Source organism: Protomyctophum bolini (assembly GCF_963924005.1).
Source record: "Protomyctophum bolini genome assembly, chromosome: 6".
NCBI classification, from domain to species: domain Eukaryota; kingdom Metazoa; phylum Chordata; class Actinopteri; order Myctophiformes; family Myctophidae; genus Protomyctophum; species Protomyctophum bolini.
The window spans coordinates 46,784,803-46,797,066 of NC_137867.1; the positions used below are offsets into that span (position 1 = coordinate 46,784,803).

Consider the following 12,264-nt stretch of genomic DNA (forward strand, 5'->3'; position numbering starts at 1 on the left):
AATATGAGACATGAGACGTGTGGGACAAGATGACGTACATTTTCCCTTCATTGTCAATGTTGTGGACATTTTGTGGGGACAAAAGCGGTAGAGGTATAGGAGGTGCTGGTGCCCCTCAAACATAAGGGATATTTAATTTACTCATGGCTTACTGTTGAGAATAGATTACATTCACGTTTTTTGATTGATTGATTGAAATATTTATTAAATTTGTAGAATTACAGTACATTTCAAGCACAAACTCAATACAAAGACTGTTAACTGTGAGTGGACGACCCAATTAAGCGTTACACTTGTTTACAACAGGGTCCACATTGTTCAATTCATCAAAACATTTAGAGACGTACAAATAGACACTTCTATGTAGTTAAAGAACAGAACAGGAATTCATCACATAGGAAGCAAAAGGGGAAAAGATACATATACAGTGAGGGGAAAGGGGGGGAACGTATTCTTACGTTTTTCAGAAATGTATTAATGGACAAAAAAACCCACAGTATTTCTTTGAACAGGTATAGCACATGTAAGAGACGAACATAACCATATGACTAGACAAGCCAGTTTGGATGTTTTGGTGGCACTTAAACCAAGAACAAATATTCTTAAATCTTCTATTATCTATAGAGCAGTAATAGGTTGGAATGCACTACCAAAGTGTATAACCAATACAAATACAAAATTCATCAAGTTAAAAGAACACCTTATGTAAACCATACTGCAGTAACCCTGGGAAAATAATAATTCAAATGTATAATGTGTTGAAAGTGATTTTCTTTCTATGTTTTTCTTTGTTTTTTATTTCTTATTTTATATTTTATTTTACTATGTTTTATTTTGAGTTAGTGTTTGTAAACAATTGTAAGTATTGCCTTTGTTAAATGTTAAATGTTTGTCTGTGTCGGACCCCAGGAAGACTAGCTTTTGTCAAGGCAAAAGCTAATGGGGATCCTTATAAACAATAAACAATAAACAATACTTGTGTGACCCATGGAAATGTGTTTCGTGGACAGGCTTTAGGGTCGACGACCCACCTCACCCCTGCCCACTTTGACAGGCTGGGATGGGTTAGGGTCGACGACAGAGTACAGCATCTTGCAATGGGTCTGGTCCACAAGATTCGATACACCACCAAGATACCCATGTGTACCCGTCTAAAATTAAATACTTCCTTAATGTTAACGAAGTCCACACCCACAACACCAGAGGGAGTGCAACAAACCATGTGCAACCCAGATTCGGCACAAACAAGGGACTAAATTATTTTCGCTCCTATGCCACCAAAATGTGGAACGCCCTACCAACAGTCATTAAGAGATGCGAATCCCTTGACTCCTTCAAAACCGCTCTCAAAGGGCACCTACGCACGGCTGCAATTTTGAAACTGGCCCCATAAAATCTCAATCCCTTCACTGTATATGTATCTTTTCCCTTTTTACCTCCTTTATGATGAATTCCTGTTCTGTTCTTTGGCCATTATAGTAGTGTCTATTTGTACGTCTCTAAATGTTTTGATGAATTGAACAAGGTGGACCCTCTTGTAAACAAGTGTAATGCTTTATTGGGTCGTCCACTCACAGTTTATTGAGTTGTGCTTGAAATGTATTGTAATTCTGCAAACTGTTAATAAATATTTCAATCAATCAATCAATGGTTTGCTTATTTCTCTCCTTAAAAACCCCCCAACGTGGCAACACAGACGTGGAGGGGTCGCTCGCGCTCGCCAGTCCATTTCCGACTGCAGTAGCATCCACTCCGGTGGAACAACACCAAGGGACACAACAATAAGGATCAGCTCGTTTCTTTCATCCACGGAGACGGAGGAGGAGGAGGAACATTCTGTATTTTAAAATGACAAGAAGTACCAGCAAACGGACGTTTCTGAAGGGCAAAGCCTCCCCCTCAAGGAGTACGTCTTTCACAACACACGTTTGGCGAGCTATTATTTTGCGGTAGGGATTTTCGTGTGTGTGTGTGTTATTGTATTGTGTGTGAGTTGAGTGAGTGTGTGTCGCAGGAAGAGAGGAGGATGTTGCTGCTGCACATCATCCAGACGTTTTGATGCGGACTGAACATCTTTGATCGGAATATCATCTATATTATATATAGTGGGTCCCTATAATATGGAATGTACGTGCGATGACGGCCGCGATGCCGCCGGGTGCGCCGCCGCGACCGTGACCGACGAAAGACGCAGTTTTCCGGCGGAAAGGTAACTGATGAAAACTCTCAATGAAAGCAACACGGAGGGCTCCACCGCCACCGTCACCGTCACCACGGGGGACGTCATGGTCACGGAGCAGGACGGCAACAACAAGGACGAGGAGGAGAGCAACCTCAAGACGGTGCGGCTGTGGCGGGACGCCGCCCTCCGCTCCAGGAAGCTGCGGAGCAACCTCCGCCACCTCACCCTGTGCGCCAAGAACAGCCAGGACGAGGAGATCACGTTTCCCGAGGACATAGGCGAGATCGAGGCGCTCAACCTGGGCAACAACTCGCTGCGGGCGCTGCCCGACGGCCTGGGCGCCACCCTGGCCAACCTGCGCGTCCTCGTGCTGCGGCGGAACAAGTTCGCCACGGTGCCCCGCGCCGTGTTCGAGCTCGCGCAGCTGGTGGAGCTCGACATGAGCCACAACGTCCTGAGGAGCTTCTCCGAGGACGTGGGCAGGCTGAGGCTGCTGAAGAAGCTCTGCGTCAGTCACAACAAGATCCAGCATCTGCCCTCGCAGCTGGGCGCCCTGCAGGCGCTGGAGGAGCTCGACATCAGCTTCAACGAGCTCGGCGACTTCCCCCGGTCGTTCTCGCAGCTGAAGAGGCTGCGCACGCTGGACACGGACCACAACCAGCTGCACCAGTTCCCCCCGGAGGTCCTGGCGCTGTTGGACCTGGAGGAGCTGGACTGCTCCGGGAACAAGTTCGAGGTGCTGCCGGCGGACATCATGAAGCTGCGCTCCATCAAGATCCTCTGGCTCAGCAGCCTCCACATGTCCACGCTGCCCGAGACCTTCTGCCACCTCCGGAGTCTGGAGAGCCTGATGCTGGACGGCAACCACCTCAACGCGCTGTCTCCCAACTTCGCCAACCTCCAGAGGCTCAAAATGATCAATCTGTCCTCGAACTCCTTCGAGGACTTCCCCCAGGCCATTCTAAACATCGCGGGACTCGAGGAGCTTTACCTGAGCAGGAACCGGCTGTCCTTCGTGCCCAAGGAAATCGGGCAGATGGTGAAGTTGGCGAACCTGTGGCTGGACAACAACAACATCACCTACCTGCCGGACTCCATCGTGGAGCTGGAGAGGCTGGAGGAGCTGGTCGTTCAGGGGAACCAGATAGCCATTCTCCCGGACAACTTCGGAAAGCTCTCCAAAGTGAACATCTGGAAGGTGAAGGACAACCCCCTCATTCAGCCTCCCTACGAGGTGTGCATGAAGGGGATTCCTTACATCGCGGCCTATCAGAAGGAGCTCACGCACTCCCAGCACGCGGTGAAGCCCCGGCTAAAGCTGGTCCTGATGGGCACGACGGACGCGGGCAAGACGCTGCTCAGGCGGAGTGTGGTCCGCAAGCCGCACGACGCCAGAGGCAACGAGGGCAACAAGGGCATCGAAGTGACCAACTGGGTCGCGGACGCCGAGCGCAGTCTCACGTTTCTAGTGTACGACTTGTCAGGGAAGCAAAACTACGACCTCATCAAACCCTTCTTCCTGTCCCCCGGTGCTCTGTACGTCCTCGTGGTGAACCTCAAAGCGTACTCGGCCAAGAACTTCTACGCCCACGTCGGGTACTTCCTCCACCTGCTCGGCGCCAAAGTGCCCCACGCGGTGGTGTGCATGGTGGGCACGCACCGGGACCTGTGCGGAGACATGGAGCTGGAGGAGAAGAGCCTGGACATCCACAGGCAGATCGCCTTGCAGGAGAAGGGCGACACCCAGTGCCTGAGGAGCCTCTCCCAGCAGGTGGACCAGGCCCTGGAGCAGGGCTACAACGTGCGCACCTCCAGCCCCCACATCGTCTTCTACGGCGTGACGGACAGGAACCTGCGCCGGAAGAGGGCCCAGCTGCAGTACATGCTGAACCACCGGCTGCAGATCCTCTCCCCCGTGCTGTGCGTCTCCTGCACGGGCAGCCAGCGGAACATCCAGAGGCTCCGGGAGAAGCTCATGTCGGTGGCGGACCAAAGAGAGATCTTCCCCAACCTCCACCGCGTGCTGCCCCGGTCCTGGCAGACGCTGGAGGAGCTGCACTTTAAGCCCCAAGACCTGTGGCTGTCGTGGTGGGACTCGGCCCGCCTGGGCCTCCAGGCGGGCCTGACGGAGGACCGCCTGCAGAGCGCGCTGTCCTACCTGCACGAGAGCGGCAAGCTGCTCTACTTCGAGGACAGCCTCCCGCTCAAGGAGTACGTCTTCCACAACCTGCCGCGCTTCATCGCCATCCTCAACGTCTTCTTCCAGAAGGACGAGTCGTCGCTCCTGGAGCGGCTCCTGTCCGAGGGCACGAGGGAGGACGCGGCGGCGGCGGGTGGCGCCGCGGGGGCGAGCCCGGCGGCGACGCCGGAGGACGAGAAGGGGGAGAAGCACCGGGTCGCTCACCTCCGGCACCACGTGGAGGACTTCGTCCGCCAGGGCGTCCTGTCCTCCAACGTCATCCGCCTGCTCCTGAAGCCCCTGGTCCAGACGCAGCAGGACCTGCACCTCATCATGGAGCTGCTGGAGAAGATGGGCATCTGCTACTGCATCAACAAGCACCACCGCGCCAAGCCTCTGAACGGCGCCACCGTGTGGTACAAGTTCCCCAGCTACGTGAGCAGCGACGAGCCCCACGCGGCGGCCGACGACTGGCCGGGCGGCGGGACCAGCTCTCTGGCCACGTGTCACTTCTTCTCCGTGGAGCAGCTGCAGGTGGACTACAGCTTCCCCTTCGTGTTCCCCCCGGGGCTGTTCGCGCGCTTCAGCGCGCAGATCAACGGCCACGTGGTGCAGCGCTCGGACGGGAGGCGCCAGATCTTCGCGTACCGCGGGAAGGTCCCCGTGATGATCAGCCACCACCAGCCGCCGCCGGACGCCGCCAGGGGGAGGCGCTCCTCCTCCACCACGGAGACGCTGTCCGTGGCCAGCCACGCCTCGCTGCCCAACATCTGGACGGCCTGGCAGGCCATCACGCCGCTCCTGGACGAGCTGAACGTGCTGCTGAGGGAGTGGCCCGGCCTCCACTACTCCATACACGTCATGTGTTCCAAGTGCCTGAAGAGAGGAGCGTCCGACCCACATGCCTTTCCAGGTAATTACCGTCTCTATGGCCGCGCGCACGGACACGCGCACACATGGACACACACTCGAGCTATGTGCACGCACGCACGCACACACAAACAAACACCACTTCACACTCTTTCACATGCACGCATACAGACAGTTTAGAGTTTAGAGTTTGATTAGGATCCCCATTAGCTGGTGCATACAGCAGCAGCTAATCTTCCTGGGGTCCACACAGAACATAAAAACATGACATTCGACATGAATGACATTACAGGACAGTCTAAGACAGACAGACTGACAGTGACAGACAGAGAGAGACACACACACACACACACACACACACACACACACACACACACACACACACACACACACACACACACACACACCCTCACAATCCCTCTCTCACACTGTCTGTCTGTCCCACCCTCTTAACCACTTTCAGCTTGGCATGCCTATTTTGAGCAAATCATTTGTCAATTCCCCTTATTTAAACAAAAAGTAGTGAAAATAGCTGGTGTACAAGTCTGTCTACATCTCCTCACATTGTGAGCTAGGCCGACTGTTTTTTTGCTAATTTGTCGTTACAACATATTACAGGCAGTATAAGTGGCTTATTACACGTGGTGGCTTCGGGGCTATTTGTTTATTTGTAATTTTAACATAATTCAATAATTAAAAAATCTTTGGATTGGTTACATTTTATACCAGTTATAGTGCAGACAAAGAACGGTGGTGGTGAATTCTTCACAAAGCCGATCCAGATGACATTAGATTAGATTCATCAGTCAGTAGGTGGGTTCAAGACATTATAGCTACAGCAAACGTTTCGCCAAAACCCAGTCAGGGGACCCCCATCTGAACATAGTCTATGTCAGACAGGGAACCCCATACAAGAGTTGTGTTGTTAACCCATTCTGACCGGGCACCCATTTTGGTGTTAGCATCATGTTATGCTTTACCTATTGAAAAATAGCAGATCTACAAGCTCATATCGCGCCACCGAGTGGCGCGATACGAGCTTGTAGGTCTGCTATTTTTGAAAAATTCGAAGAACGACTGACATTTTTAGAATCTGATCTCAGGTCAGAATGGGTTAATCAGACCAGTGTGTGTCCAGTGGAAACCTCGTATGAATCTGATCTCAGGTCAGAATGGGTTAAAGTGTTTCAAACATATTCCAGAGAGAGAGAGAGATGAGAGAGATGAAGCAGGGACCCCACTACTGTACACGTGCCATGTCATTGTTCCAACACCCCTTTATTCCGACTCACGTAGCGATACCGATATCACTGCGTAGAAGAGATCTCTAACCCGAACCGCAGGCGGAAGCCACAGTCAGACTAACGGGATGTCGGAATTATGGGCAGTCATCATAATGTTCTTTTTCACAGATTTCAATTAGATTCTTCATAGACTTGATGATTTGACAGCAATAGATAGTGTACATACAGTACTGTAAAGAAAATGTAACCACTTAAAGCGTCAATACTTAGTGAACTTGTCCTTTCACTCTGTCTGTACACTCTGCCCTATATCTTGCACCACCCCTTAACCCTTATCCCTAGTACAAATAGTAATAGTAATAGTACAAATATAGCCGATCTACAAGCTAGTAACATCGTGTCGATGTAGATTGGCTAGTTGACCTATTTTTTTAAAATATTTTAAAATAGTAACAAATGGCAAATAAGTTTAGGGATAAGGGGTAAGGGGCAAGATGGAGTCCTCTGTCAGCTCCCCCCCCTCCTCCCCCCCCCCCCCCCCCCCACCTCCCCCACCCCCTCTTTGCTGAAAAGAGACACCCTACCAAAGTTCAACAGCGTCTCGCAATGTCTCTTCTTATGTCTTTGCCTTCGTACAAATGTGTTGCTTGAGAGAGAAGGTTCTGCTCACTCATATGGCTCTGTACAGTAGAGGCCATATATAACGTTGTGCTCACTCATGGCTCTGTACAGTAGGTCATGTATAGAACGTTGTGCTCACTCATGGCTCTGTACAGTAGAGGCCATATAGAACGTTGTGCTCACTCATGGCTCTGTACAGTAGGCCACTCATGCCTCTGTACAGTAGGTTATGTATAGAACGTTGTGCTCACTCATGGCTCTGTACAGTATAGGCCATATAGAACGTTGTGCTCACTCATGGCTCTGTACAGTAGAGGCCATATACAGTAGAACGTTGTGCTCACTCATGGCTCTGTACAGTAGAGGCCATATAGAACGTTGTGCTCACTCATGGCTCTGTACAGTAGAGGCCATATAGAACGTTGTGCTCACTCATGGCTCTGTACAGTAGAGGCCATATAGAAGGTTGTGCTCACTCATGGCTCTGTACAGTAGAGGCCATATATAACGTTGTGCTCACTCATGGCTCTGTACAGTAGAGGCCATATAGAACGTTGTGCTCACTCAGGGCTCTGTACAGTAGAGGCCATATAGAACGTTGTGCTCACTCATGGCTCTGTACAGTAGAGGCCATATAGAACGTTGTGCTCACTCATGGCTCTGTACAGTAGAGGCCAATATAAGCGTGACTGTGTTCCACTTGCCACAGACTAAGTTGGCAGGGCGTGGACAGTCTTTGTGGATCTCTTCATGTCTGCAGTGCTGCTGCTGCTGCTGCTTGTGTGAATAATTAGATACAAGGCAGACAGTGTCTTAAGAGCTTTTCTACTGGCCTGCCAAGGCTTCAGGAAGGCCTGACATATATATTATACATCTAATCACTCAAACAGGCCACGCCGTTACAGACTTTTCTGAAATACCTCATGTTTCTATGTCAGTGGTTCTCATGTCTATGTCAGTGGTTCTCAAACATTTTCATGTCAAGAACCCCCAGAAATATATGTAATTGGCCGCCGACCCCCATCTGAAAATATGTTGTTCCAGGGACCCCCCAGAAGAAGCAAAGATTTGAGTTAAAAACGTTCACTCTGAAAGAATATATATTCAAAGATTTGAGTTAAAAACGCGTTCACTCTGAAAGAATATATATTCAAAGATTTGTGCTGCTAATGCTGCCTATAAACCAGCAAGCTCTCACACTATCAAACAAGAGTTTTTCAAAAAATGTTAAAAGAAATAGCAGACGTACAAACTTAGCTTGAGCTTGTATATCTGCTATTTCTGAACAGCCAACAGCCAAAAATCTAAAATGACACAGAGCTGCTTTCCCGGTTTTAACGGGCTAAATATGATTACGTGATACACCCAATGAAGCGGGTCTAATTTGACATGACATCTAACATAATGTGGCTTGCAAACTGTAGCATGCCAAAAATGCAGAGAATATAAAATATGATATAATGGGCTTGATAATAATAGAGCAATGCTAAGACTGTGGTTGCCACTTCAATCGTTGAAGTATACATGTTGTTACTGAAGCAACCACCACACTTAAGCACTTACTAATAAGTACTGAACAATGTGACAGATTCCACACAGACGGTCTTTCTTCTTCTTGGTCAAAGAAGCCTTTGACTGTCTTGCAGAAGAGGTTGCTGGCCTCGTTTAACCCATCTCAGGACGGGGGAACCCCTTTTGGGGTTTTAAGCATTAATATGTTATTATACTTTAGCTATTGGAAAAATAGCAGATCTACAAGCTCATACACTTGGTGCAGCGCTAAGAGCTTGTAGACCTGCTATTTTTGAAAAATTGTGAAAATGTAGCGCACATCTTTGAATTATATATTCTTTCAGAGCGAATGTTTTTTTAACTCAAATCTTTGCTTCTTGGTCGGGGGGGGGGGGCTACAAGCTCATTAAAACACCAAAATGGGTTAAGTGATTAATCAGACTTATCAATTTAGTTGATTCTAATAAAATAAAAAAGTAGAATTGCTTTGTGTTGACTCCCAAAAACACTTATTATTCAATTACCGGTATCTAAAAAAGTAAGCAATATAATAATAATCGTAAAAACTAGGATATAGGATATAGGAATATATATCGAATATCGATAGCTGCAGCTCTAATAAAAATATATTTCAAATATCCTGTCTTTAGACCAGCATGTTGTGTTGCATGTTGTTGTTGTTCTGTCATCATCTCTTCTCTTTTTTTGGCACATCTTGTTTTGTGAGGCATTACATTTAATTAAACGGGCATACCTTTCATTCATGGTTTATGAGGCATTACATTTAATTAAACTGGCATACCTTTCATTCATGGTTTATGGGTCGAGTGGAAGCGACACATAATATTGTGTGAGGCAGCTGTGTTGTTTTAGGCAGCAGATTTCTATTTCAGTTTTAGTCATGTACGGTATGTGTTTTAGTTTTAGTCATGCATGTGTTTTAGTTTTAGTCATGTACGGTATGTGTTTTAGTTTTAGTCATGCATGTGTTTTAGTTTTAGTCATGTACGGTATGTGTTTTAGTTTTAGTCATGCATGTGTTTTAGTTTTAGTCATGTACGGTATGTGTTTTAGTTTTAGTCATGCATGTGTTTTAGTTTTAGTCATGTACGGTATGTGTTTTAGTTTTAGTCATGCATGTGTTTTAGTTTTAGTCATGTACGGTATGTGTTTTAGTTTTAGTCATGCATGTGTTTTAGTTTTAGTCATGTACGGTATGTGTTTTAGTTTTAGTCATGCATGTGTTTTAGTTTTAGTCATGTACGGTATGTGTTTTAGTTTTAGTCATGCATGTGTTTTGGCGGGCCTTAATTGATGACGTCGTAATTACTGTTTTCACACTTGCTGGGCATAGCTGATCTACAAGCTCACAACGCGTCGTAGTGCGACGCGTTGTGAGCTTGTAGATCTGCTATTATCAGCATGCAACCAAGTGTAAAATGACTTATACTACTGGATCTCTTGTCCACTAGTCCCTTCCTAACATTTTAGTATAGTTTTTATTTGTTGACGAAATTGTCAATATATTTAGTCTTAGTCGTAGTTACTTACCGGTAGTTAATTTTAAATTTAGTTTTTATTCGGTTTTCGCCAGTGAAAAAAGGTAGTCGAGGATAATTTTTCGTCATAGCTTTAAGTCGACGAAAACAAAACACTGGGTGAGCACTAGTCCAACTATATGTGAATGTATCACCATAGTGACTGCATGGGCGCCAGTTCACTATGTGCACAACTGTGGATGGGTGGCCTGGGCATTTAGTGTAGGTGTTAGTGTACTATATGGTCCTTGAGGGGATTCCAGCCTAAGGGGGTCCCCTGTTAAATGACTGAGAGTTGGTAACCAAATGGACCCTTATATAGATCTTTATAACTCTTGAGACCAAAACCAAATGGACCCATTGAATAGCAACGATCTACAAGCTCGTAGCACGGCACCGAGTGCCACGCTATACGATCCGATATGTTTCAATAGATAAAGTATAATAACATAATGCTTTGATTGATCGATTGATTGATTGAAGTATTTATTAACAGTTCCTGACAGGGGTTCCTGTCCTGAATGGGTACTTAATTGTGATGCTTATTGAAGGATTCAGCAGCTCTCTCTTTGACGCTAAGATGGGCTATATCGTTCCAAATCTAACAAACGGACATGGGGAGACAGACAGGGCCTTTGCAGTGGCTGCCCCTTCTCTCTGGAACTCACTCCCAACTCACATCAGAGCTGCCACCACCCTCGAAATGTTCAAAAGCACACTCAAAACCCACCTTTCCACCTTTCCCTACATAACCCCCCACACACACACACCCCCCCTTCTTGTTTGTCCCTCTTTTGATTTTGATTTCTAGTTTTTAACCTTTTTAAACCTTTTTAAATAGTTTTCTAATAAATATGTCTGTACCTCTTTCTGTAAAGCGACTTTGGGTACCCAGAAAAGCGCTATATAAATCGTATATATTATTATTATTATTATTAAGACAGTCCACAGAGAGAGAGAGAGAGTCTCCAGGTGTCACCGTCTATCAGGCCCTGGCCTGAAGAATGTCACCGCGCTGGCTTGTAGGGTCTTGTAGGTCTGCTATTTTTGACTGACACACTGACACAGAAGACATTTCTAGAATCTGATCTCAGGTCAAAATGGGTTAAATTTAAACCACTCTGAAAAGAGCACACCTGACCTATATAGCACATAGTGAGGAGAAGGGTGGTGATGCGTGGAGGCTGTGATGGAGGAGGAGTGGTGAGACGACCGTTATGTTATGTGTGTTGGTTGGTAGTTGGTATACTGTAGCGGAGATGTCAGGAATGCTAGGAATGGAGCTAACTGCTGGAACATTGCCTTGACAGTTACGCTGTGTGTGTGTGTGTGTGTGTGTGTGTGATAGAGCAGGGGTTCCCAAAGTGGGGGTCTTCTGGGGACCCCCAGGGGTCCTTGAGGGAGTTCCAGGGGGTCCCCACTCCCAGCTAAGTGATAGTTATATAGGAACCAAATGGACCCTAATGGGACTGGGTCTGTAACTCTGAGAGTGTACACATTTCCGGGTATGATGATGATGATGTCACACCTGCCGGGTGCTGCCTATAATATGCCATAAAAAGCATAGAGTGAGTTCCAGTCTAGGGCTTTTATAACACTTGCTATAAACCACCTGTTGAAACCCTTGGTGGTGTGTGTTTGTTTGTGTATGTTTTGTTTAGGTATGTTAACTAACTAGTTCTACTCTGTTTGACCGAGTCTTTGCCGTGGCTTATGTTACCACACAGCTGTAGGCTATTTGTTAAAGAAAGGTAAAGACAAAATAATGTCCAACTGCATCCCAACTGCAAACAAAGCATCTGTGTCATTTATTTGGTTTGGTTATTAAAAAAAATAGCAGATCTACAACCTCACAGCGCGCCCCAAACACGTCTAGGATCGCTCAGAGTAATCTAGTAAGAGAGTATAGCGACACTATAGCGTCGACTCCCATTGTAACAATGGATGAAATGCGGAAGTGCTCATTCTATCTCAATGGGATAGTTCCAACCATAGGAGCAATGTTTGGAACTATAGCCCATAGGGCACCCCGCTTTGTCTCAATGGGATAGTTCCAATGTTTGGAACTATAGCCCATAGGCACCCCGCTTTGTCTCAATGGGATAGTTCCAATGTTTG

The 12,264-nt window shown here is 47.1% G+C and overlaps 1 protein-coding gene across 1 annotated transcript in view; it reads left to right on the forward strand.

Annotated features, from left to right (window-relative positions):
* Nucleotides 1-1,753: 1,753 nt before the first annotated feature.
* The window catches only part of mfhas1 (multifunctional ROCO family signaling regulator 1), a 35,555-nt gene continuing 25,044 nt past the window's right edge, over nucleotides 1,754-12,264 (forward strand). Inside the window, exon 1 of the mRNA XM_080766693.1 lies at nucleotides 1,754-5,274. Within this exon, the coding sequence (XP_080622819.1) occupies nucleotides 2,217-5,274 (3,058 nt within the window). The 5' untranslated portion in view covers nucleotides 1,754-2,216. The remainder of the gene's footprint in view (nucleotides 5,275-12,264) is intronic.